Source organism: Dermacentor silvarum, chromosome 2 (genome assembly GCF_013339745.2).
Source record: "Dermacentor silvarum isolate Dsil-2018 chromosome 2, BIME_Dsil_1.4, whole genome shotgun sequence".
Taxonomy (NCBI): Eukaryota; Metazoa; Arthropoda; class Arachnida; order Ixodida; family Ixodidae; genus Dermacentor; species Dermacentor silvarum.
The window spans coordinates 171,166,984-171,193,539 of record NC_051155.1 but is presented as its reverse complement, the minus strand read 5'-3'; the positions used below and the strand labels follow the sequence as shown (position 1 = coordinate 171,193,539).

At 47.6% G+C, this 26,556-nt stretch overlaps 1 protein-coding gene across 4 annotated transcripts in view; it reads right to left on the bottom strand.

The window, feature by feature from the left end:
* LOC119442109 (disks large homolog 1) overlaps positions 1–26,556 on the bottom strand; it is a 673,008-nt gene that overhangs the window by 249,573 nt on the left and 396,879 nt on the right. The window contains exon 5 of one of the 4 annotated variants that reach the window (XM_049661898.1): positions 19,212–19,274. The exons of the other annotated variants lie outside the window; for them this stretch is intronic. Within the exon in view, the coding sequence (XP_049517855.1) occupies positions 19,212–19,274 (63 nt within the window). The remainder of the gene's footprint in view (positions 1–19,211; positions 19,275–26,556) is intronic. 4 annotated transcript variants of the gene reach the window in all.

Genomic DNA, 26,556 nt, shown 5'->3' with positions numbered 1-26,556 from the left:
CGTGAGGCCATGCACGCGCAAAGCTGCAGCGACGACTGGCGCCAGCTGGAGGGCCACTAGCGCTGCAGCGCGGCCGGCCCGAAACAGCGCGGAGTGCAGTTTCTCCGTTCCGCGTGCTCGTTTATCGCGCGACAGGCTGGAAGTGCGCGGCGATCGCTTCTCTTGCCGCTGGTATATACGACCTACGTCCACCGAATAGGGGCGTGCGAGAGCAGCCGATTCAGCGGAGCGGGTGGCTCGCCGTATGACGTCGATCAGCATCACCAAGCGCTGGACAAACGCGAAAATAAAATAAAATAGGGAGGGGGGGGGGGGGGAGGCAGGGGTATTGGTAAGCTCGACTCTTGATTCTGTTCCCCCGAAGACTGTAACTAAACAGGCTGGAGAGCATAGCAAGATCAGGTGTACCCTTAAGAACCAGTACCATCGTGTTAAGGGTCTCCTTAGGTGCGGGTACATATAGCCAAATGTTGGATAGTAAGCGGTCGAAAGCGCGGAACGGCGAAAAGGGCGGGATAAAGAAAGAAAAAAAGGAAACGCACGAATATAGGGCGAGAAGAGCTCATAAGAGGTTGTTACTAAATTAGGGTTTTCATGAATAAAATATACCGTGTCGACGTAATGTCTCCCGCCTCGATAACAACATCCTTGTCCAGGAGAAAAGTCAACGACTGAATATGTTTATCTGTAATGATAAGAACAATTTAGTCTATCGTGAAGCTCTACCGAAACCTTTACAACACACAAGAGAAAGAGAGATAAAAAAAAGAATATTGCATATGCGATAAAATTTCTGTCATTCGGTTAAGCTGAGACATAAAAGAATCACAAGCCCGATACAGACGTTACCTCTATGAGCGGCAGTTGCGCTTGACATTAGCCGAACTATTCACAGTAGCCTAACCAAAGCCAGATGTCGAAGCGGAAGACATCCACTCCATTTGCGCGTTGTAGCTCCTAGGAAAACCAGCCGGAGCGCTTGCAGATGCAAAGGAGTATAGCAGTAAAGGAGGGCAATGATCATTTGCGTCGAATGGCTACCGGGGGCTCCTGTCATTGCGCACAGGCGATGAGCCATAAGTGACTCCTTGACTGCGCACTTGCAGCCAGCAGTGACACGTGAAATGGCGGGATGATGTCATGCTCTCAGAGGAGACACCTGTGCGATGCGTGCCACTTTGTGCGCCATTTCCTGCAGCTGTATGGAGGCCCTCGCGGTACCTGGAATCTCAGTCCACATTCTGCTCCTTCACAAACCGCCTGAAGGAAAGAAATGGACACAGAGTACACTACGGCTACCTACCGCCTGTGAACTTCACATCAAACAGTAAGTACAAACAAACAAACAAACAAACAAACAAACAAACAAACAAACAAACAAACAAACAAACAAACAAACAAACAAAAAATAAATAAATACAAAAATAAATAAATACTCAAAAACCCAAGAATGCTTCACACTATTTTGCAACAAAAAACTTCCAGGGAGCCAAGTAATTCTTGAAAATATTGCCACAAGAACGGTCATAGCAATTTAGGTGAAGTCCTCAAGAGGTAAGATACAAAACACGCGTAAACGCAGATCATGTCATCACTGTTCAGATATCACGCTCATCTGACCTGAACGGTTAAAAGGTAGCGCTTAATACTGCTTGTTGTGATATGCCTCGCTATTCCCCGACGAAAGAACAGGGAGACGCTATCTATGTCGCGTCCAAAAGGCACCAAAGCGGACTCACACGGCTTCTTCAAAATATAATGTTTCTCGTGTACAAATTTAATACAAAAGCGAGCTACAAAAGTAATACTTTATCGAAAATGTCGATATATATATATATATATATATATATATATATATATATAGTTTTGAAGTAAAGAAAGAAATGCCAAAAAAGGGTTTCCTTCCTTAATCGACGCACTGAGTTCTGTTCGGTATTCGTGTGCGTAGCATCAAACGGAGGGTCGCGTCTTTATCAAAAGGAGGCCAAAAAAAATCAGGCGATCCACCAAATAAAATCCACCACATTAAATTTGCAACAGAATTCATACATAGCCCAAAATATGCTTTCATAGTGAAAGCTGGCGCGTTTGGTCACACTGCGACAGTTTGATTGCATGAAATTTCATTTCGTGGTGGCACATACGAGCGCATAAAGACAATAAAAAGGCTTCGTGATCAACGACAGTCAAGACGCAGCAAAGATATTTCTATATACGGTATCCGAATCTACATGATCGTATCTATGAAACCCGTTTCGTCGTTACACTAACGCGAAGAAATAAATGCCATTTCTACCTCCAGTGCCACAGACCGCCTGTAAAGGGTGCACCGCCACACGCACGCGAGCTTTGCGAAAATGCGGAACTCCAGGAGAAGGCGTCCGGTATCAGGCCGGATAGAGAGCCACGAAAACGGAGGCCTAGGCCAGCACGCGGAGGACTCCCGCTGGATAATTTACTCTTTCCTCTTTTTTTCCGCAAACACGCGACTCGGCTAAGCACTTTTCATAGAAAACACGCACGCAGCCATTAACGCATCGCGGGGGCGCAGGTGTTTTCATTACGGCGTATAGCGCGAGACGCAGCAGTTAGGGGAAACCGGGCGGCGATAAACCGTCCACGGTGCGCGCGAAAAACCCACGCGAGGCTTGGGCCAGCAATCCCCCTCCGTCATAGCACGCGCGCCAGGCAGATACACGCACAGTCCAAAACTGCGCCCACAGCACATTCCGGGCGGTTTAATCTCCGGAAACGTACTGTCACCGCGCTCGGGTTGGAAGGGGGGGGGGGGGGGGGGGGGTAGAAAAAAAAAAACTAAAACGTTAGAAACCAGCAGCCGAGCCACTAGCGGCAGTTGCGATACAAACGAGGGTGACCCCGGGGAATGAGAGTGGGTACGGCTCGGCAGGAGGCGGCTACTGGACTCTAGGGCCGCGGAGAGTGGCCCCCAGGCTACGCTTATTGCTCGAAAGTCCTTACCGCGCCCCGCTATAGCGTGTTCGCGTGGCCTTCTCTTTTCCGGTGTCGCAATGATGACGCAAACAGGTAGCCAGCGAAGCGGCACGGGGTCGCGTGCGCCCGTGCGATAACGCCTGTTCGCGCTGGGTGCGAGATAGTCTCGCTCACCGCCACCAAACGCCGCTGCTGGTTGTCTCTTTTGGTGCGCTTTGTAGCGTCCCGCATGACCCGCATTTCCGCAAAGCGTGGCCCAACGACAAGCAAACAGAGTGGCACAATTATAAATGGCACATAAATAGAGAGAGCAATATGAAAGGAAAAGAAAATGAAGAAAGTATCTGGTCATGGGAACGGAAGAAAAAAAAAAAGAAAAGAAAGGCAAGTGGACTGGAGTGGAGAGGAGATGAGGAAATGGCGTATAGCAAGATAAATGAAGGAGTAAGCAAAGCTCTACAAACGAACGAAACAATTAGGACTCACCAAACCATATGGCCTGGCCACAATAGTGAAGGCGAGATCGCCTATGCCAAATTAAGAAAGAAAGAAAGAAAGAAAGAAAGAAAGAAAGAAAGAAAGAAAGAAAGAAAGAAAGAAAGAAAGAAGAAAGGAAGAACTTCTCGCAATAATCGATACGCGGGAAGAGAGAGAAACGGCGATAATACAATAACTGCCTCGGTGGCAACGCTGCACGCACTGAATGAAAGCAAGGGAGGGTGGATCGATTTGAATGACAATAAAAATAAACATTTCCTTAAATACAATCATGCGGACAGGCAAACCCGGTGAGCGCAGTGTTAATGCCTACAGGATGAAGGTAGATGAAGCTATGCCATAGGTCGGCGCACTCACTCACACTCACTCGCACTCATTTCAAAGGCGTGAGTGCGAGCGCCAGTGAGAGTGAGTGAGGGTGAGTGCGAGTGAGCTATGCACAACAGAGCGCGCTCTATTTCAGGCCAACAGCATCGGTTGCTTTTCTCCTCACGTGGTTTAGTTACCACAACAGCTGCATCACTTAATTTCTTCCGAGCCGGAAGTGTAAGAGAAGGAAGGTGCTAGGCACAAAGGAAAAAGATGGAAAGTAGTAATGCAAACGACACAAATATTGTTGAAGGAACGATGAAACCGAAAGCGTTCCCGGGACAAAAAAGGGGGAGGGGGAAGAGAAGAGAAGGCGGGGATTGGCGTAAGAAAGAAAGGGGGAAATGCGAAGAAATGAGGCAGAACGAGCTCTGTCACACCACTGTGGTTGTGAGATAGGTACCACGGCTTAAGAAATGCGCAGAACAGTCATTCTACGAAGTGCTCACCCTTGAGACAGTGTTAATGGCGGCACGGCTAGCGATTAATGCGATGGCTGGTTGCGAAACCCATCGCGAGCGACGTTAGGCAAGCATCAACTTTGGTAACTCACTGTCTGCTAGCAATTACCGTATTGCGACAGACCACGTCGCGTAATACTATCACTCTCTCTAGTTTTTTTTTTCTTGTTTTCTTTTTCTTCTATTCGACTAAGTATGGAAAGAAAGATTACTTGGGTCATTTTCATATCATTATATTTTGTGTGTAAGTGTAGAAACAGTGCAGGGCCAATATAATCCGCTTATTTCTTACTGTCGCATGCATAGAGGTGCATACGTTTAGGTTACACTATGAACAGTACTAACCAAGATGATGAAGGCCGACGATGCGTGAAGCGACCGCTATCGTGAAAGAACATATAGCTGACATGTGGAGAAATTACGCTCGAAAGGCCAAGCAAAGTGCGAAAAGAAAGAAAGAAAGAAAGAAAGAAAGAAAGAAAGAAAGAAAGAAAGAAAGAAAGAAAGAAAGAAAGAAAGAAAGAAAGAAAGAAAGAAAGAAAGAAAGAATCTGTCAAGAGCATTCAAGTGGCCATTTTAGCAGTGATCTGCACTGTATTTGAGGACACAGTCACCTTGACTGAGGCCTAGGATTTTAAGGCAATAATGTCTTTTTCTTCTCCACGTTCGGTGATTCGTTAGAACGAGTCATAGGTCTTAAGGGCCAATAATAAAGGCCGAATAAAGCTAAAAATAAAGAGCTCGGTGATATCAGCCAGCACCCCGTTTCAAAGGGAGTGTTTTCAATGTTGCAGGAGGGTACAGGATAACTGCAAGAGCTGGAGGTTCCAATTTGCACAATACACAAGACATGATTACTGTTCGATTTTTAAAGAAGAAAGCGGGACAAATCTGTTGAAATTCATCGACGAATTAAGGCCAAGGGTTCTGACAGATGTTCGCACGCGTAAAGAGAGAAAATACGCAATAGAAAATAAAATGTCGGAATTGCGATACTTCCGTCAAAAGAAAGAATTTCAAGTGTCACACAGCGAGGTAGATTAGAAGCTATAATTCCTTAAATTCACTTTTTTTAAATTATATCTAGCGGGTCCAGCATGAAGTAGCGGTTGCGCTAAACGTAACAAACAGCCATGTAGAGTACTGACTAACCTCTAAGCTTTACGTTTTGAATAAATTCCACGACAAAAGTGTGTGGCGCTTTCAGTTGGCTACAATTCCTCAAACAGACGAAATCCACAGGCAGTGAATTTTTGAAAGGATTAAAGAGACCGGGCGAATCAGCAATCTCTTGTAGCGAAATTTCCTGGAACCCACAAAATGCCATACTGAAAAATTAACGCCGACGCACTGGAATGCCTTCTCGTCATTGGATGTAGTCTAGATGTCAGTATAATCGAAAAAGGTAGCCAAGGAATCCCCTCATCGAAAAAAATCCTCTCTGTGCTATTTATAATACTTCCGTTTTCACACCTTCTTCATTTTCATTCGACGGGAAGAAAATATATATATTTTTCAGTATTTCTTATGAAAAGCCACCAACCTAAACCTGCGAGTTACAGATGAGATACAAAGAATGAAAGAAAGAAAGAAAGAAAGAAAGAAAGAAAGAAAGAAAGAAAGAAAGAAAGAAAGAAAGAAAGAAAGAAAGAAAGAAAGAAATGAATGGAGGAATAAGAATGCAAAAGAAAACGGTAGACAAAGCTTGAAAAGCCCAATTGGCACGTGTGGCTAGTTCTGACAGCCCTTCCATCCCGTATCCGACGCAGGAACTTAAACGCAAGGACAGATTTGCAAAGCCTAGATTTGTTCGGCTTGAAACTTAAGAGCTTCTCGGGATTCCCAGGGTGTCTCGTGGGCTAGCCGTGTGATCCGGCTCGAGTTTCGATCGCACGCCTTCGACGCAGTGCAGCGAACAGCGCCCGTGGCTGCTTCGGCACCTGGCTCCGATGCCCGTGGATACAACAGTTGCCGAAAGCGCGGCACCATATAGCTCGCTCGGAAGGGTGATGGATACAGAGAAGGCGGTTAGTGTGTGAGGAAAGCAGGGGAAAGGGGGGGGGGGGGTTAGGAAAGACGCACAGCCGAGAGGCACCGTGTCCTTCTCTTCGGCACGCCCCGCTGGTTGCCTCTCTCGCGCTGGAAGGAAGAGGGGAGCCGAGCCCTAGCGAAACTACCATTTCGAACGAACAACGGCCGCACCTGCGTCCCCGACGCGTAAATGCGCGGGATCCACCCCGCTGATTGAGGCGGCGACGGTGACGCGAAGCGGCGAGGCACCAGGGAGAACGCGCTGCAGCAGCAGCAGCAGTGACGGCGGCGAAATCAACACTGCAGCCGCGCGGCATATAGGCGTGTAGGCCAAACCGAGGTGGAAGAAGAAGAAGAAGAAATGGTGCGAAGATGGGACGCAGAAAACAATGCGGCTGATGCGGAGGAGGACGAGGAACACCAGGAATGGCCGGCCACGGGAAAGAAGGAGCGGCTGTACCCCGAAGGGGGGAAAGGGGGGGGGGGGGGCAAAAAGAAATGTGCGTCGAGATCGGAAACGAGACGGCGTTGCGCCGACCCGAAACCCATGATTAGGAGCAGCTGCTGCATTGCGGTTCTGTGGCCGGGACGATCCCGCAGCCCAGAGGCGATAGATAGGGCACTCGGAGCGCAGGCACAAAACTGCCGCTGCAGCCGAGCCCACGCACACGCACGGGGCGCCGCTATATAAGGGAAGCATGCCCGATGAGCCGCCGAGCAGTGAGCGGCCGAATGCAATGAGCCACAGCTTCCTTCATTCCCTCAGAGTCGGTATCCAAACAAACATGGGACTAATGGCGAGTGAGCCAGAAGAGAAGAAGGAAAATGGAAAACAGGCAGTATTTCCAATGAACCAATACGAGGGCCTTTCTTTTCGATAGTCGCTGCTCTTTTTCCTTCTTTCTACTGTCTCTCTTTATCGAGAATGGAGAGCTTGGCAACGTTCGTTAGGACGCAATGGAGCGGTGTTACAAGCGCTATCATAGGCCGGTTTTCAACGCGCCTGCTGATTAACAAGAGAAGAACACTACAGTTTGTGAAGGAACAAGAAGCGAAGAGACAACTGGCGCTAAAGAGCGCAGCTGTTCGTTTCGGCGAGGCAGTGTCCTGTAGGCATGGCGCCGCAGTGCCAGCTCGGGGGGTGCAAGTCATTCCGCCCGAATAATGCCTCGCCGTTGGGGGCTATCGCGCGTCCCGTTTCGTGGCAACCAACGCACGAAGCACAAACGAAACGTTACGAAAGAGGACACTGGCTTCAAGATGGCACAAGTGAGCACTCCGGGGGATCATTACAAGGCGTGCAGCAGCTAGACACCACCGCAAGCACCAGACGCATCGATGGGGAAACCAATCGAACCGCCAGCGTGCCGCAGCAGTGGTTAGGAATTTAGGGCATTGATCGGGCCACCGCGCCATTTCGGTTTTGTCGCTCGGGCAGCTGCGCGTTAATGTCAGCAGCAGTGAGAGAACGCCTGCCATGAATGCTAGGACAAACGTTAAAAAAGTCATTAGTCAAGCTAGAGGAAAAGTCTAGGTTCTCGAGTTGATTGTCAAACACACTTCGATGAGTGCCCTTCTTTCTCTCTCTCTCTCTCTCTCTCTCTCCTAGTTAGACATTTTACAACAATTCAGCATATATATTACTTGTATTTGATATGTTTCCACATACGAAAAACGTAGCGAGAGAACACATATATTTAGACGCCAGAATATTTATGAACTGCTGCCATAGCAGTTCATTGTATGCCAACGCGAATGGGAGGTCACCGAAGATAGAGATTCAGAAAACGTGAAAAAGAATAATTCCTATCTCTTCACCATTCTGACATGACAAGCTATTCTTCATACTGACAATCACAGCCGCCATTTTATTCGCGGATTTTATCCTTGCACTAATACAGAAACACTTCTGTATATGAGCAATATTCTGAAAATTGCGTCTGCTGCACGGCAAAAATACCCAATCATCATACTCTTATGCATTCCTACGTAAAACGGCCTTTTGGAATTTTCGTTTGTTTCTACAGCCCCATCTTCAAGTGTAGGGTAGTAAACGGTACATTATGTTCTGGTTAATTTCCGTGCCTTCTGCCCGATCTTTCGTCTCTTCTCCATCTAAAACAGCCCCCTCTCAGAAGTATAAATTTCACTAAATAAGTAGATGAGATGATTGAAGAGGGGAGGGGTAAGTTCCATTGTTCCTGAGTTCTAGCAAGGGAGAACATCGGACCAAAAGAAAAAGAAATCTAAGAACTAAATAAAGAAAAGTATGTGTGCGTGTGGGAGGGTAGATTACGAACAACAGCTCGCTACCAGTGCGGAGCCCAGAAAGCTTATGGAACAGCTTAACATTTACGAAGCCGGAAATAGTGAGTTCGGGAGGGTGAGTGAACAACAAAGAGAGCAACAGTACTGATAGAAGTACTTTCTGCAGTAGTACCTCAGGTCTTCCTTATAAGTCGCCCTGCTAAGCTTGCACTGCATAGGAAACAATGAAAACGAAGCAAATAGCAAGAGTAACGAAAGCAAGACATCGCAAAAATATCTGCCGATTTGGAAAAGTAAAAAAAAAAAAAAGACAAAGAGAGAGAGAGAGAGAGAGAGAGAGAGAGGGAAAAATAAGGAAGAATACACCCGGGAAACTAAACGTGGTTTAAAAGGCAAGGAGGCACGTACGACTGAAAATGGATTTTTCAGGTAGTAGACGCTGTTTACCTTATCCAGCCACTGTACGATAAGTTATAGAAATACACTCTGTCCCTCCCGGTCTAAGCCGGTCATGCTTTCAGAGGAAGGTGAAAGAAAGAAAGAAAGAAAGAAAGAAAGAAAGAAAGAAAGAAAGAAAGAAAGAAGAAAGAAGAAAGAAAGAAAGAAAGAAAGAAAGAAAGAAGAAAGAAAGAAAGGAGCGAAGTTACAAACAAGCATGGTCCGATGCTAAGCGAAGCGAGGTTCCTCGGTATCGAAGCAGGGCGAAACTGTCCACACCGGCAGCAGCCACGAAGGAATGCCGACAGGACACTAAAGGAAATCGCGACAAAAATAAAGTCTAACGCAAAGGAGAGAGAGAGAGAGAGAGAGAGAGAGAGAGAGAAAACTTTATTGAGAAAAGCTTAAAAAAAAAACACGTAAAGAAGAAAGGACGATAATATCCAAGAAAACCCATCAAACACGTGTCACCCCATGAAGTAGCCGACAGTTGGTGAGAATGCTTACTTAGCGATCGCGTACATCCTCAACATATCGCATCTTATGGGCAGGTGCCATCGGCAATGCTTCGGCATACTTTGATCAAGAGAGCAGACAAGGCGCTCGAAGAGGCGCTAAATGTTCGTCCTACTGGTGAGCTTGCAGCGTCAGTCAAAGTGTCACAAATAAAGAACAAAACGTCTGACGACGTGGCTATGATACACATTGCGAGGAAACGATGTTGAGAACAGAGATGCCAGAGAGAAAACTTATTTCTTCGCTGTTTCGGCATGCAGTTTTGGAATGAAGTAGAACGGCCCATGTATGCGCATTCCCGTAATACAATGTACTGTCCCAATTCCACGTTGAACGGCTGTGGCAGAAGAAAATAAAATAATAATATCACAAATGTTTGCTGAGGCCCTGGTGCCAAATTAACAAAGCATTGCATTCGTCAATGTTATTTGCAATTGGCTGGAATTTGCGCTTAGAAACAATCTGGCGTAAAATATTTTTTGTGACTACGGGCCCTGGTCTCAAAGCTCATGCTCCCGAGGGTACCCCGCAGAAGGCCAGAACCTGTAGTGTTGCTGTATCGGGACCTAAATACACGCCCGCACGAGTTACTAGACCCGCACGGCCTATAACCTGCGATAGCTATATAGGGTGTCCCAGCTAACGTTAGACCAAGCGGTCGAAGGAAAAATAGATATTTAAAAAAAAAAAAAAAAAACATACTGCAAGATGCGATCTTAAGACCACCGGTGTTAGGTACTCACACCTCTGACGACTGAGCACCGTAGGATTCATAATTGCACCTAGTACCATAATATTTTTTTTTCTTTTCCTTGGCTGGGGCACACGTATAAGAGAGTTTGGCGACAGAGGCCGCAATATGCCACATTCAACAAGGCACACGACGCGTCGAAGGAATTTACCTATACGCACTCTTACTCGTCCACAGCGGTGCCTACACAAGGGCACATCGCAGACTCGGGAGAAAAAAAAAAAAAAGACACACAGCTGCTCTCCGCAAAACGCAACTATACTCTGACACTCAAGACAAAAGCAATCGAAGCAAAGGAGGGGGGGTCGATGCGCGGCGTCGGCCAGGTGGACTTGCCGGAGATGGGGCAACACGGGAGAGCCGTCCACAGTTCAGCAATGGCGGCCGTTGCTCGGTCGGCAGCGTTTTGCTTGCAATACTGTCACGCTAAATGCGTGGAAACGGATTATAGCACGTGGACACTTCAACAGAGGCGTGCATGATAATACCGGTGTAAGAAACGCGCGCCAAGTTTGATGTCAGGAAGTGGGGAAAAGTTAGCACGGTGATATAATAACGTATAATTTGTCTCGACGGAGCATGCGCATGACATCGCAAGCTTTTCACCCGTATCTGGAATTCATTAGGAGCGGGTAAAATGCAATTAAAAGCCCTCGTTATAAAACGAGAGCCACAAACCGATATACAAATGAAAACATGAAAAACAGATGAAAGAACAAAGATGGAAGGGGGGCAATAACGAGGAGAGCTGGGAAAACGACTAGGCGAACAATTGGCGAAGGCGAACAATGGCGTCATTAATAATGACAGCAGATAAAAGCGCCACATGCACGCCTACCAAAAAGTCGCCCACAGCCGCACGCTCAAACACGACTGCGCATTATTTCTATTTAAATATATATATATATATATATATATATATATATATATATATAGAAATTAACAGAGATGAAAAGAAGAAAACGAACAGGCCACCACCACCAGAAGGGGCGCAACGCCAGCCTATTCTTCAGGAAGAAGGGCACCAAACAGAAATCGAGCAATATTGCACACAAGAAGATCGAATTCCTACATATTGGCCCGACAATCAGTCTGGGCCACTCCAATGAGCGTTCAGCGGATTCTACCTCTCCCGTTATCTCGTGCATTCCAATGCCTCTGAGAAAGCAAAAACAGAAAAACAAAATATTTTTCGCCATACATCGCGGGAAAAGAAAAATTGCATGTCTGTCAGCGCGAGGCCTCCAGAGTGCTGCCCATTTTAAGAAGACGCTCCGCCATATTTGTGGTCAAGTTGGCCTTACGGGCTTTGAATATGTCCCATTGAATGGAGTCATTCCTCTGAAAGGCTCTCATTTCAATTGGTAGTGAAAGCCGCTCGCAGACTGCGCAATAAATTTGCCGGTCAAAGCACTGGGGCCTTCACAAACTCTCTCTGAAAAAAAATATCCCCCCCCCCCCCCCCCCTCTGTATTGTACGCTCGGAACAGTGGAACTCATGCGCAAGCAACGTCGGGCTTCGCCGAACGCCGCGCTTTCAGGGCAGCCGCTCGCGGCGTGTTCATCACTGCGTGCGTCGTTGGCTGTCATCAGCATTCGCCCGTCCTTTCTAGTGCGACCCGATCCCGACGACGACGGAGGAAGACGAGGAGGAAGGAGGTCTAGACCGACTCTGCTTCTGTACGCTCAACAAGGCTCCCTTCTCTGGGGCTCCCCGTCCCGAAAGTTCCCGAATTGCGCCGGCCCAACTGCGACGCATACGTGCCGCCGAGTTTCCCGCCATGTGACAAGAGCGCTTCTAACCGTGCATCTGCAGCCGCATGCACGCGCCACTTCATTCCGAGTTCCACCTGCATTCAACAGCAGCTCGTTAACTGAACGCAGAAGTGGGCGGGAGTATAACCGGTGACAAGAAACCATGAATGCAGTAGCACTTACGCCACTGTCCAGCTGAACACACCTTAAGAAGGACAAAGTCATGCATGTATCCAGAACATCTAATAGCCCGCCTCCATACTACTTCAGCAACATTCCCTTGGAATCTGTTAACACTTACAAGCTTACTAGCCTTACACTTACTAGCCAAGTAACACTTACTAGCCAAGCATGCTAACCGCCTGCTTGGCTATTTACGTCGAAACATTTCTACTGATCCATCTACCATAAAATACGTTCCAAAGTGCAGTATATGCTGCAGCCGTACGGAACCTCAGTCAAACTAATATGGTCACTTCATTTCAACTTGCCCAGAAAAACGCCGTTCGTTATATTTTCTACCTACAACAGAACTGCAAACACCTCTGCCACGAACACTTCCCTCGCACTTCCCTATTTAGCACCTCGCAGGTATATTTCTCGTTTAACACTGTTCTAGAAGTTGCATCGCTGTTGTTTTGTACATGACCAACAACTGCTTCGTCAACAGTACATATTCCATCCCACTGATCAAGGAAAGAGGTTCAGAACCACGATTACAGCTGTTCTCTTTCTCTTTTCTTAGAGAACAGCTGGAATCGTGGTTGACTAATCACGAGGAGGATATGGTTCGGATATGGAGGAGGATATGGTTCGTACAACGATGCACAGCATGCTAGGGTATTGAAACACAGCGGCAGAGCCTGAACCACGCCAGCTATACACGTATAATGGGCAATGCGGACACATGCGGACATTGCGCTTCTTGTCTAATCTGAGCGTGAAATCATATGTCTATGTGCGGCGCATTAACAAAGGTAATTAAAGCAAATGAAACGCGGCATTCGAAAGTATTTGAATGTGCACAAAATTGTAATATTCCCAAAAGCCGAACGGCTAATTCCGGAACGCAGCACGTATACACTCAGGGATATAGGGCGACCCGACAACGTACAAACTATTCCAAAGTCGCGAATATAAAAATGCACCACCCCTGACCCCTTGCATGCTATACGCCCCCTCCCCCTCCCCTAAGTTTATTGGGAACGTATCTGACAGCGCACTGATTGCGCTACATATTTTCTTATTCAGAACATTCTTGCTCCGTTGCATCCTGTGCGAGAACAAAGGAAGACGTCTAATAAGGTTCTTCATATGCCGAAAACCACCAGAACGTGTATTTTACGGTTCACCTTTAGCGAATATGGAGCTCGACGAAAGCCTCGAACTGTTATACTGCCTAAAACGCCATTCCAAAAGCAGTCAAATAGGAATAATGTTTTCAATGTTGTTATTTCGTAACTCAGAACCTAGCGTGCACCAAGAGTTAGAATTTCCTTTATTAGAAGCCCGAGACAAGCATACAGGAAAAAAACAAGACAAGTTACCATGCATATGCATAGTAACTCAATGTACGAAACCACGGCGTCAAAATAAAGCTAATTTCAAAGCTCTTTCAGAAACGGCAAGACAACGACAGCAAACTACCGCGCTTATCAAAGTGAAAACAATTGCGTCGATATAAATCTCTAATTACTAAATTGCACAGTCCCACTGTCCCTAATCCCCCTGTCCAATGTACTCGCGTTGTACGAGACAATTGCCGATGAGGATTAACTTAGATGTCTAATACAAGCTTGCCCCCCAACTACAAAAGCATATAACTTACAAGTTTGATACAATATGGCACCCTACGTAGCTTAGCCTCCCTTCCCCCTTACCCCTTCTAATAATAAAGTTGACACTCACTCACTCACTTGATATCATATTGCACACAACATACTAAGACGTTTTCCTACTGCTGCCGCGGAAAAAGAACGGACGACAGCGTGCAAAGAGCGCGCCTCGAAGAACGTGAAACGGTAGGGGGAGAGAGAGAGAGAACTCGTGGTACCGCTATCTTTTGCATAACAACGAACATCGCGGCAAAAGGCCGAACTGCCACTCTTCTCGCACGCTTGCTGCCGAGCCTCTGCGCGTTTTCATTCGAAACCCCGACAAGCGCGCAGCAACGCCCAAGTGAGGAAGGGAGCGAGCGAGAACAACAAATAAAAACCCTACACACAGCTACCCCCTTTACGGGAAAGCAAACATCGCCGAGCATCATCGCCCTATCGCACGTAAACGGTCCCCTCAAAATGCTCCTATCACTCGAAACCCGGCCGCGGAAGACGCGAGCGCCGTTAAGCGCATACAGATAGCGCAGGGAAGGGGAAAAAAACAAGCCATTCCGACAGGCGACGCCTCGAGGCATCTCCCTCCCTCTCTTTCCGCATTTCACCGCGTCGGACAATACGCCGCGCATACACACACGTCGTGCCGTGAAGCCCTGCCTGCTTCCTTCCGCAATACGCGCACGGAACACGAGAGGCGCGAGCGATAAGCGCCGGTGGCGAAACGCGCGGACGAACATCAGCGACGAGTCGGGCTGCGTGTATGCGCGTGAGGGAGTGGAGATGCGGATGGGGAAACGCAAAGCTGGCTGCGGGCCCACCAAGCGTTGGGCGCGCAACAGCCTCGCGCACGAGCGGCAAACTGCTCTCACGGCTTCAATGGGCGTTCTTTACAACCCGCATAGCTGCGTGGAACGGAGAATAGTGCGATACCGAAGGGAACGGACAAAGATCGCATACCACGCCACGAACACCTCACGATCACGGCGCTCCAACCGTTTCCGGAAGCCGCAAACTTCAAACCACGCGTAGTGTTATTAAACTGCCGAACAGCTCGAACGAGCCCGCAACCGGCTTCCTATAGGAACAACTTCAGTGCCGCAAACTGGAAACCCGGGCATAGGGAGTGCAGGACTGCAACTTACTGACAGAAAGCGTCGTGTTGGAAGTTGCGGAAACATCAAATCAACAAAACTTCGCAAGGATCAAATATTCTTTCGCGGCGGTCTAATCCGGGGAAGTAGAGATGAATTAATTCCATACACAAGTCAAAGACAACGCTTATCAGGTAGGCACAGGACACTTAGTTGACATTCATACATTACAAAAAACGCATTTCCTTTGGTACAGTTCCCTCATTTTTTCTATAATGTGTACTAGCGACCTTGTGCAGTGTAGCAAAAAGTCATTCCGCCTTTGCGCAAGACGTGTAATAAAGCAGCCACAAGGGTCAATTTACGATCATCGTTTCGCGGGTGGCTAAAGGCGTAAATGTGAAACTGGAATACCTCATCGGCTATGCTAATGACGTTCAACCAGTTGTTTGTTTAAAAAACTGAAGTGTAATATATCCCTGCCAGCGCCCCGAAAAAAGAAGACAGAAAAAAGAAGGACCGATCGTTGCAACTCCACAGACCAACAGCGACGGCAAACCAGCGGTCGGATGCGTTTGTCTTTCGGCGGCCTCAAACGAAATAAATAATAATGAGATACTAGAAATAAATTACACAGACCCGACGCGCATGCTGTAATCTATGTAAAGTGAAGCACGCCGTGGAACGGTTACTTAAATGATATAAAATCGTTCATCTACTGCACCGTGCTTTGCAGCATGACCATTGCGCGTGTTTGCCCGCGACAAGACGCGAACACCCTCCGCAACGCGACTCACGTGACCGCGTTTCACGCTGCCTCTTGGATCACACAAGTTTACTATCGAACTGTCTCAAAGTTCGGCCCACTCCACTGGGCGACAAAGCTATCCAGCAGTCGCACCGAAGTCCAGGAAAGCCGGGATAAAAAATAAACAGTTTGGCTATATTACAGGAATCATGCGTTTGAAGGCGTATCTTTGTTGCACTGAAAATATTTAGGTACCGTTTTTTTTTTTCACTTGTTCTTTCACTGCGTAATAACGTAGAGTATACATAGCTTCTCATCGGCACATCTGTAGGGGCATTGCAAATGGCTATATATAAGCCCATTCGTTATACGAGTGCTGTCCTCCGTGGGAGCTATTCGGCCAGACAGCAGCAGCCACGCTCAGCCAAGTCCGGGAAGGTGCGGCAAGAAAGCTCCGCTTTAATAAAAGAGGACGCATTCCTTTCTGACGCCTGCCAATTCATTAGAGCGCAGCGAAACGACATAATTATTTAGAACAGCTAGCAGCGACTGCTTCTCGGCACGGAGATAGCAAGAGAGAGAGAAAGAAATATAGGCAATTATTTGTTAAACGTGTATGAATACTGACCAACGCGGAAACTTTCGTTAAACAGTATAAGATTTCCGGTGCTGCTCAAGCGCTGAGCGAAATCGCGTCTAGCAGAAAAAAAAAAAAAAAAAAAAAGAAAAATCGAGACCAACGGTGGCTGGATGGCTACCATTTAATTATTTCGCGCGGCCGGGCCAACTCGTAAACGCATGCGGCCGAACGCCGAATGAAGTCCGATGCAAAATTGATGAAGACGGTGAACGCGGACATTTCGATGAAAGGCGAGGGAGAGCGCCTGGGCCCGACATTTCAGCACCAATTCCTGCCAGCGAACAAAATTAAACTTGCGGGGTAAACGAACCAAACATTTCACATGAATCTGGGCTCCTCACTTCAATACCCCCCCTCTTCTTTTTATATCTGCTAAGCACTCCAGCGAACAAGCTTTGGCGAGTGAACAGCGCGCATCTGACGAAAGCACAGAGATCGTGAAAGCTTAACAAGCTTACATCCGAAGACCATTCAAAATCGTCTTTGCGTCGTGAGCACACACACCTACCGCTTTAAAGGATTTTGTTATTCGTGCGTGTTGAGTACACAATCGCTATATTGGTCGCGAGGACTTACGGAGTCGCCATCTGTCGGAAGCGCCTCGCTTGCGTAGTATGAGGGATAACGCGGCGCGCTCCTCATAGGTTCGGCTGTCGGTACTCAATAAAAACACCACGCAGGGAGCCCGTTTGGCCATTTCTGTAAGTACTCTCGAAACGAGGGAAGTTTCTTACTGTCAAAATAATAATCTTGGGCAAACAGAAAGCGCAGAATAGTTTACAGGCTCTATCTTTTTATCGAATACATATACAGTGAACGCCCATTGCGCGCGGTCGCCATGATGAAATCCCCCCAACAAGCTTCTTGCGTGGAAGGTATAGGTAATTGCTGAGAGCAGACTATGCGAAATATGTTCTTATAGTGTGCTGTCTGTATAACCAAACGAAGCATAACAGAATGAAGCCTCAACGCAGCGATCGCACGCGTTCGCAGCGACCGACTGCGCGTCTGCATGCATGTCCGCGCACAATGTTTCGCTTTCGCTGCGAGAGTGTTTTCGCACCGTGCCCTGACCTTTAGGCCGCAGCAATTGAACGTCTGACAGCACACAAGCAACCATTGTTGCGTGGACGCTATCATCGTCATCAGCCTATATTTTATGTCCACTGCAGGACGAAGGCCTCTCCCTGCGATCTCCAATTACCCCTGTCTTGCGCTAGCGTTTTCCAACTTGCGCCTGCGAATTTCCTAACTTCATCATCACACCTGGTTTTCTGCCGTCCTCGACTGCGCTTCCCTTTTCTTGGTATCAATTCTGTAGCCCTAATGGTCCACCGGTTATCCATCCTACGCATTACATAGCCTACCCAGCTCCATTTCTTTCTTTTAATGTCAGCTAGAATTTCGGCTATTCACATTTGCCCTCTGATCCACACCGCTCTCCTCCTAGCTGTCTCTTTACGTTAGGCCTAACATTTTTCGTTCCATTGCTCTTTGTGCGGTCCTTAACTTGTTCTCGAGCTTCTTTGTTAACCTCCAAGTTTCTGCCCCATATGTTAGCACCAGTAGAATGCAACGATTGTACACTTTTATTTTCAACGACAGTGGTAAGTTCCCAGTCAGGATTTGGCAATGCCTGCCGTATGCACTCCAACCCAATTTTATTCTTCTGTAAATTTCTTTCTCGTGATCAGGGTCCCCTGTGAGTAATTGACCTAGGTAAACGTACTCCTTTACAGACTCTATAGGCTCACTGGCGATCCAATGACACCCTAATGCGTCTTCTCTGGACCTCAATAAAGTTATTTCACTCACTCACTCACCCTAACGTAACCCAGCAAAAATATTCTGGAGACAGTTTTGGTGCTCACAAAGTGGAAAATTACAAACCAACATTTCAACAGTACAGCAATAAAAGTAAACTTGCCCTCTCAGTATACAATAGTCTAAAGCAAGCACAATTCGATGAATGGTTTATCGCAGCGTTCATGTCCATAATTATTACCAGGAGTCATTAATAAAAGGAAAATATCATCCGCACCAAGAAAGACTACGTCGGGCCAACGTAGTGAAGCGAGAGCAGACACTAAGGTCCGCTTCTACGGCAACAAGCGTCTCCCAGCGTTCTGAACACGCTGAGCACTAACATGCGCGCTGCACAGGCGCGGTGCTACGTGTCACCATTATACACGACGAACATACGGGCACGCATTGGCACACGATACATGCACACAAACACACACACACACACACACACAGATGGAAGGAGCTGACTACACAAAGGGACAAAACACGGGAACCAACCAACAACGACGTTCACAACACAGGCATGCACGGACGAGAGACGGCACACCACAAAGTGACGGCGAGACACGCTGACGTCGGAACTGAGCGTACATTCCAGACGAAGGCCTAACGCTAGCGCGGTCAGCGTTAGAAGCAAACGTGCGCTCGCAGGCACCGTCGCCAACGACATTAAGCTCGTCGTGTGTACGGTTCGGTACAATGTTCCACGCAGCACAGTGTATTAGCGGGCGCCCCCACTCCAATCGAAACACCCAAGTGGCTGTTCGGTGGGAGTTACTACCTGCGCTCGAACATCGCACAAGGTTTCATCCAGAACTAGGTTCAGATCGTGACCTTAGCCGGGAAGCAGTTACAAGCGTACTCAATTGCAGCGGCTAACTACAATGGCCCTTGTGGGAAATACAACTCCCCAAACGCCCAGGTTTAACTATGCTGCGCGGATATTTGTAGCAAGCTCCGAAGGTGCCAGGCAAGAGGGACGAGCCACAACGGAACAAACAGCGAGACACGAGGGGGTGGCCGCCATTGGCGTGCCGGCGAGCGTAACGAACCTCGAAGTATTCGAGCTTCTTGGCTAGCAGTACCGAGTCCAGAGGAATTCCACGACGACTTCCCTGTTTAGGGGGTGGGTAAAGAGAAATCACAGCAGCGTGGTTAGTGAGGGAGGAAATGAGCGAGGCAGGAGGTTTAGTCAGTGGCGACACAGAAGGTTTGAGCAAGAGGCAAGGTTGAAAAACAGAAAAGCAGCAAGAGAAAGAAAGCTGTGTCAAAGCAGTGACTCCACATTGTCTACTTTGTCTCCTAGGTTCACACATGAAAATAAACGCTCACAGGTTTCACTGACAGCCATGAAAGAGACCGAGGGAGAGCAAGGTAAAAAAGTGTGCCCCCTTTGTTACTGAACTTTCCGTGTAACATATGGCTCAGGATAACAACTGTATTTCACTAACAAGAACTAAGGTTCATGCAACAACGTGACTATGTTACGCTCGCAAAGACACGAGCCACACAATGCAGTGATAAGGACTAGAGGAGACGTCCTGACGAACAGTAAACGGCTACAATCTTTATATATATATATATATATATATATATATATATATATATATATATATACAACTGCGAATTGAAAAAGAAAGAAGCAACCAAACAAAGACATTAAACGAACACCACGCGATCGCTGCACAGCATTAATGCACACGATTTCATCACATATGTTATCGGACTTCACCGGACCGCGACTCGCGCAGAATGACTTGGCGATGAGACAGCCAAGTGAAGTAACGCATTCCACAAAGGGAGACCATGAAACTCAAGCTCAATACACCTTTAGTGTTTCTCACAGTAAACATCTAGGTGCGAAATGACATAAACTAAGATATATGACCACAACTAAAGTTCAAGCTAATTTTGTCCAGCTAGAGTTCCCGAAGACGTCCTCAAACACAAGTATATACACGAGCTCTTTTTGCTTGTTTCATTTATTTTTTTTCATTCATTCAAGCATTCTAGATATTTTGAGACGCTGTCGCCGCAACCGGGGATCGAACTCGCGACCTCGTGCTCAGCACAATGTGACATCACACCCAGTGAGGCACCGCAGGGGGATATCACCATGCGTACTGCAATAAACGAGAAAGAACGCAACGAAATATTTCACAAAAATGCACCTGGTTATTCCTAAAGCAGCCGCAATATTTGAAAAGCAGTGAGGAGTCGCGCTGAAAAGCGCGCCCGTTCATCGCATAATCTCCTTTTGTGAGCGGAAGCGTGATTTTTTACCGGTCGCCCAGCGCTTCAAACATGAACAGATTAAGCGGAAGTGTTCTCGGATGTTTCGCAAACGGCACCGGAAGGATGAGAATAGAACGCTTCTCAAAAGAGAGCGCGTTACGGCGAGAACGAGAACGAATTTCCTCGTCGGGAATAGCGGAACGAAGTGCTAGATAACACAAGAAAGACTAAAAAACAAGACGGCGTAAATATATGGTACTCAATATACTAAACAAAAAGGGAAAAGACCGCTTTGTGCGAAAATGTGTGTTTTTTTTTTTCATATAGCAAAAGATATCATTTTCATTTATTTTGTTTTATTAGCCACACATTAGATTTTATTTAAATCGGTCGTTCGCACTAAACACATTAAACAGTACCAGCTTGGCACACATTTCGGGCTCTAAAGTCATTCAGGCGTCCATGCGTGCTACGCAACTGTTTCACTTGTAGTCGCACTGAGCTAAAATATAGACTGGAGCTTTTGGCTGATGTGTCAACACAAACGCGCCCAACGAAAAAATAACTCATCAAAATATATGTATGTACAGTAATATCCATCAATATCTGGGAGGTCAAGGTCTCTAGCTATACATCAATGTTTCCTATATATAGTAGGGTACAACTTTAAAAGGCAGCGGCGTTTGCCCCCTCAAAGGCGAATGCATACGAGCCTCCACCAATAGGCGCGCACTATAATCTTGCGTCATAAGCCGGACGGCCGGTGTCCCCGCCGACGGAGAACATGGCAGCCCGCGCTTCAAGCTGGGGCGAGTCGTGTCAGCGGGACTATTTCTTTAGTCGCGGAGGCAATCGGCTGCTGCGCTTCGGTCATCTGGGCGGGGCCTCTCTAGTCTTCTTAAGTTGTACCCGACTATAATATCTTTGCAAATCATCGCTGTGTATTACGTGCGCCATAGCAAGGGCAGACACGCACGCACGGGCGATATACCTCCGGGTATCGGAAATAGGAACACGTCCTTCCATATGTATACTCTTCACAAAAAGTGGGAAATCAACTGAACCGTCGCGATATATCGCGACGGTTCAATTGATTTCCCACTTTTTTCGTCCCTGGTTCAAACGTCACCGCGCCGTCGTTTATCCTGGACCGGACACAATAGAAGCAATGACTGATAAGAAATAATAATAAGAGAGAGAGAGAGATGATGCGTAAGGACTGCGACAAAGAATAAGGATATCTCTGGGAATTCTTGTCCCTTTCTGATCATTTACGAACGCTACTATACCCTATGACCAATTCCAGCGGGCGAATAGGCACAGTAGGACTACAATGGAAAATTGTTCTCGGAAGGACCTGTAAAGCATTTCTAACCACCCTATAGCGGTATAGTTCGTCCATACAAAAGCGATGTTAGACACCATTCGTTTTCGACTACCCGACCAAGGGTTTACACGAGCATCAAAGGACGGCTCGAGTTCTTGATAAAAACATTTAGTTCTTGGAAAACATTTACTTTGAAGGCCAACAGCAACGAACCTTAACTATGGCTAAAATGTTTACAAGAAATTAGTATATTACACTACAGAAGCAAGCTTGGCAAAGCAAGAGGGCTGGTAATTAGCTAATGCTCTTACTAAGAGCTTTTCAATAACACCCAAGCAGTCGACGTGTGCACATGATGGTTAGCGGATGTGACGCAAATCCCAGCACTTCGTCTGCGAAATTGGCAGCGCATCGCGAGAGCAGCCTAATCTCGAAGGTCAAGCCAATGAGCTATGCTATAGTTTTCAACGTTCTCGGTCACGCGTCATTTCCTGCGAGCGGTAAAGGCGGCGTTCTATAGTTTTCCTTTTTTTTTCCCTACGTATCAAAAACGTCTATACTTAATAGCTTTTGCTGACGGCATCCACTCGTACTTCGAACGTAAACGTTTGCACGGAGGCTGCCCTACAGCTACACATGTGAGTCTACAAGTCACATTGGGACTGAATAACTACATATTTGGTGTACGCCACTACGATTTCATGTACGCCTGTCCTACGAACGTTACAATGTTCTTTCTCAGTTATGCCTTTTCTGTGGATTAAAAAAGAAAGAAACAAACAAAACAAAAGCAGGGTAAGGCATACGCGTATAACGGCAAACATTCTCAGATTTAAGGGGTAACCCGGCGCTCTTCGCCTTAGGTAACCCTAATATCAAGTTGGAGACTGTTCCTTTTCAATATTTTTCGTCAGACAGGAAATAACCTCCCTACCTTTCTGAATCTTTCTATCTTTGTTCGTCAGGCCTAACGTTGACATGGTTCAGAATAAAATTTACAGAAGCGAACCACGGTGTCAGGTGTCACGGTAAAGCACATACAACATAACGCCAGGCGTTAAAGCTCAATAAAATTTTCCCCCTGTAAACTTTAATAAGGCCGATGCCGCCTTCGGAACTAACGGAATACAAACGAAAAGACACTCAAGTTCGCCCGCTACCGGTCCTACCGCTAACCTAAGAAAAGCGAGTAACGCTGTTGACCCGCAAAACGCGTAAACCTGCCCCCGTAGTTAAAGGAACTTAGCGTTGACAAAGTGTAGAATTGTGAACATTAATCCCACTCCAACATAATAACAGCGTGCATGTTGTCACCAACAGCGTTAACTGATTTAGCTGCGCAGAGAGAGACAGACACGGAGAAACCAGACAGGAAAGAGGGAGAGAGACGGGGAGAGAGGGAAAAGATGGTTACGAATGGACGAACGGTCGGCAGCCACGTTGCGGCCCGCGAAGCACACACACGCGCGCGCGCCGTGCCAACAGCCGTGCACGCAAAGCTGGCAGCGAAACTAATAAGCGAGCGCGACGATACGTTGCGGCGCCTTAGCGGGTTCGGGCGCGCCGCAGGCGGCGCCTGTTTAGCCTCCGCGCACGCGGTGACGGCACCGCCCCGCGGAGGATGCGATCGCGGAGGAGCGGAGCCTGCTGCGGGAACTCCGGCCCCAAGCCGTGCATTCGTTCGCCTTCTTAACTATGTGTCCGTTCGGCGCAAGGCGCTGCCTCGTAGACACCGAGTGGTTCCATATCTTCTCGCCTTTCACAAAGACTCGACAGAGGCGAGTGCCGTATGCAACCGATACAAATACCAATAGCATAGACCGGAAATGTGTTTGACGCGTAACTGTCGGCTAATAGTCGTCAATAATCCAAACGCGATAGTTTGAGCGCTTTTGGCGTCCGATACACATTATACGAAATGGCGCAGCGCGCTTCTGGAGATAGCGAAACGCGTGCGATCCGCAAGCTAGACTTCGCATTCTTCCGCACAGATCTGTCCGGGCAGTAATTGTTGCTTTGCAAAACGAAAGGGAGGAGCAAGGCTTAACAAAGGCCACGCGCTACAATTATAACGCATCATCCATTGAAAGGGCTACGCGGCCATCTTAAGTGAACGGTAAAGACAAACACGAACCCGACCCACCTATAGCTGGCGTAGTGACTACGACGTCCACTGCTGAGCTCGAGGTCAAGGGTTCAATGTCTGCCGCAGCGGCCGCGTTTCGATGGGAACGAAATCGAAAAAAAAAAAAAAAAAAAACGCTCGTGTGCTTCGACCTAGGTGCTCGATAAAGAAACCGAGGTGTTCTAAATTAATCCCCAGTCCCCCACTGCAGTAAGCCTCACAATCAGATTGTGCTATTCGCACGCAAAACACAAGAATTCTAGCACTAGCTCAGCTTAAGGTGATAATTTATTCTTTCACATCCATTACCGTTGATATTGCGGTAAGAGGTCGATAATTACTACAAGAGGAAACGAAGGCCAAACTTTACTACTATTATTTTTTTTTAATTACGCACCGAAACACGAGAACCGCTACACTAGTGTGAGGTGTTGCGTTTTAATGCATTTCAAAGCATTTGGGCCACTATCCGCAGTGACAGTTCTCGAAAGTTGCCGAGTTCAGTCTTTGGCTCCTTTAGAGTACAATGTAGTCCATCTTTACTGACAAAAAAATTGGCCCCATATCTGCTTGCTTCGCTGCAAATGACGTCGAAAGACGATAGTCTTCTCCCGCGCCTGATACCCGTAACACCCTCTCTTCTCCCTCCCACACCTCACGCCCTTCCCCTAACCCCTCACTCCTCCCATGATGGATGCAATGGAGGTTTTGCTGAATTCAATTCAAATGTCCCGCGTTCGCCCTTCTCTCGCGCCATCTGTTGGGACCTTTTATTACGTTTATCTTAAAGCCGGCTACAGAGCAACGGTTTCAGTCGGTGTGTTTTTAGCGCGTAGCATCTCTTCGACACCATTTCTAACGCGCTGATTTTTTCATTTGCGTTTCTTCCGAAGCCTGGTAACAGCCGTATTCCTTAAAGCGGTTGTCGATTTCGTCTCTCTCTTTCTCTCTATATATGTTTATCTTTCTCTCTCTCTCTTTCTTTAAATGTCTCTCTTTCTCTCGCCCATAGCAAGTTCTGCTACAATCGGTGGCACAGCGCAATCATATGTTTCTCATAAATGCATGGTCTGCAAGCGTGGGCTATGCCTAGTGGTTATGACGCTCGCCTTTGGACCGTGGGTACCCCGGTTCGAATCCTGCCTCAACAAGGAAGTTTATTTTATTTATTTATTACCCTCGCTCTTCTGTCTCTCTTTCTTTCTCTCTCTGCACCTCCTCTCCTCATGCTTGGTTTTGGCCGGGCGGTTGAATCGAGTGACGGACAGACAGACAGACAAAGGTTTTCGCGTTTAGGTAGCTCAAGAAAGACTATCGTTTTTAAAATAACTAGTTTCGAGCAGACGCCGTCAAAGTTCGTGACGTCACGACGAGCGAGCCCGGGAAGTTCAAGGCAGCGTCACCACCCGTCTTCAATTCTTGCGCCTATTCAGACTCATCAAGCCTGCTGAATTAAACAAGCGGAGTTTTACATGCCTAAACCACGACCCGATTTTGAGGGACGCCCTACAGGGGAAAATTTGGGATTCATTTTGATCACCTGCATGGATTTCTTCAAGGTGCGCCTAAATCTACGCACTTGGGCGTTTTAACGCGATTAAAGGCCCCGTGTCGCATAAAGTCTGGCGTCGGCGTTGGCGCCGGCGTCCGCGGCCGAGAATATCATCACGAACCGCCCCGACCACGCAGGCTCTCCCCGTGGCGCAGAGGCGTTAGTGAACTAATTGAATTTCTCAAAGCAAAATGCGCCAGGAAAAACGCTAAGCATGACTTAACCACAGCCTACAGACGTGATAGCGTCGGATTGTAATTCGTTTCCGCGGAAACTCAAACACAAACCCCTTTTCCAGCATTTTTACCATTCATAGGGCGGCGCGCCCCGGTTGCTTCCTTGCAAAAACACCATCCACCCGGCGCTAGACTCCTCGGCAGCTGCGCGCGCTGGCGAAGTTGGAGAAAAAAGAAAGCTGCAGTTGCCGGGAATCCTGTCAAGCAGTCAGGGATCTTTGAATGCTATCGCGTTCCACTCTTAAAGGCGAAGCTTGAGCGTCCTCCATTTTTTTTTATTTCGCCCCCTTCGAAATGCGGCCGCCGCGGCCAAAATTGAACAGGTGATTTTTCTGGCGTTGTATACGACGTATAAAAGGGTAATTTAACAATACGGCTCAATATTCTTTATTTTTATTGCGATAGCAATTATATGGACACTCCAAAGCAGATTTCTGCCGTCGGCGTCGCCGTTGCCGTCGCCGTTGCCGTCGCCGTGAGGTTCCGTATGACGTCAATGGAGATGAAATCATCGCCGCGCGCCGCCGAACGCTGTATGTGCGAGTGAAAGGGCGCGAGGGACGCGCGCTTTCACGGGGAATGAACGCACGGCGGAGAATAAACGCGCGTTCTGTGCCGTGCTTCCTTAAGGGCTGCAGAAGTAGGTGTCTCTTTCCTCCTTTACAATCACCATATATGTAGAGCAAACGCGCCGTCTTCTGACGCACGAAAGGCCGTGGGGGGGGGGGGGGGGGGGGGGGGGAAGGGAGGGGACGTTTAGCTGCGGCACCAAGTGCCTATTTAAATCAGAGGCTCCGGCAACAGTCACCAACGCCGCACGCATTTTGTGCGAACGCGGGCAAAACGCCGATGGCGTCGACAACAGTTCTGCGTGTTGCCGGTGCTGCTGCATGTCCAAGTTTATACAGCTGATAAAGCTACT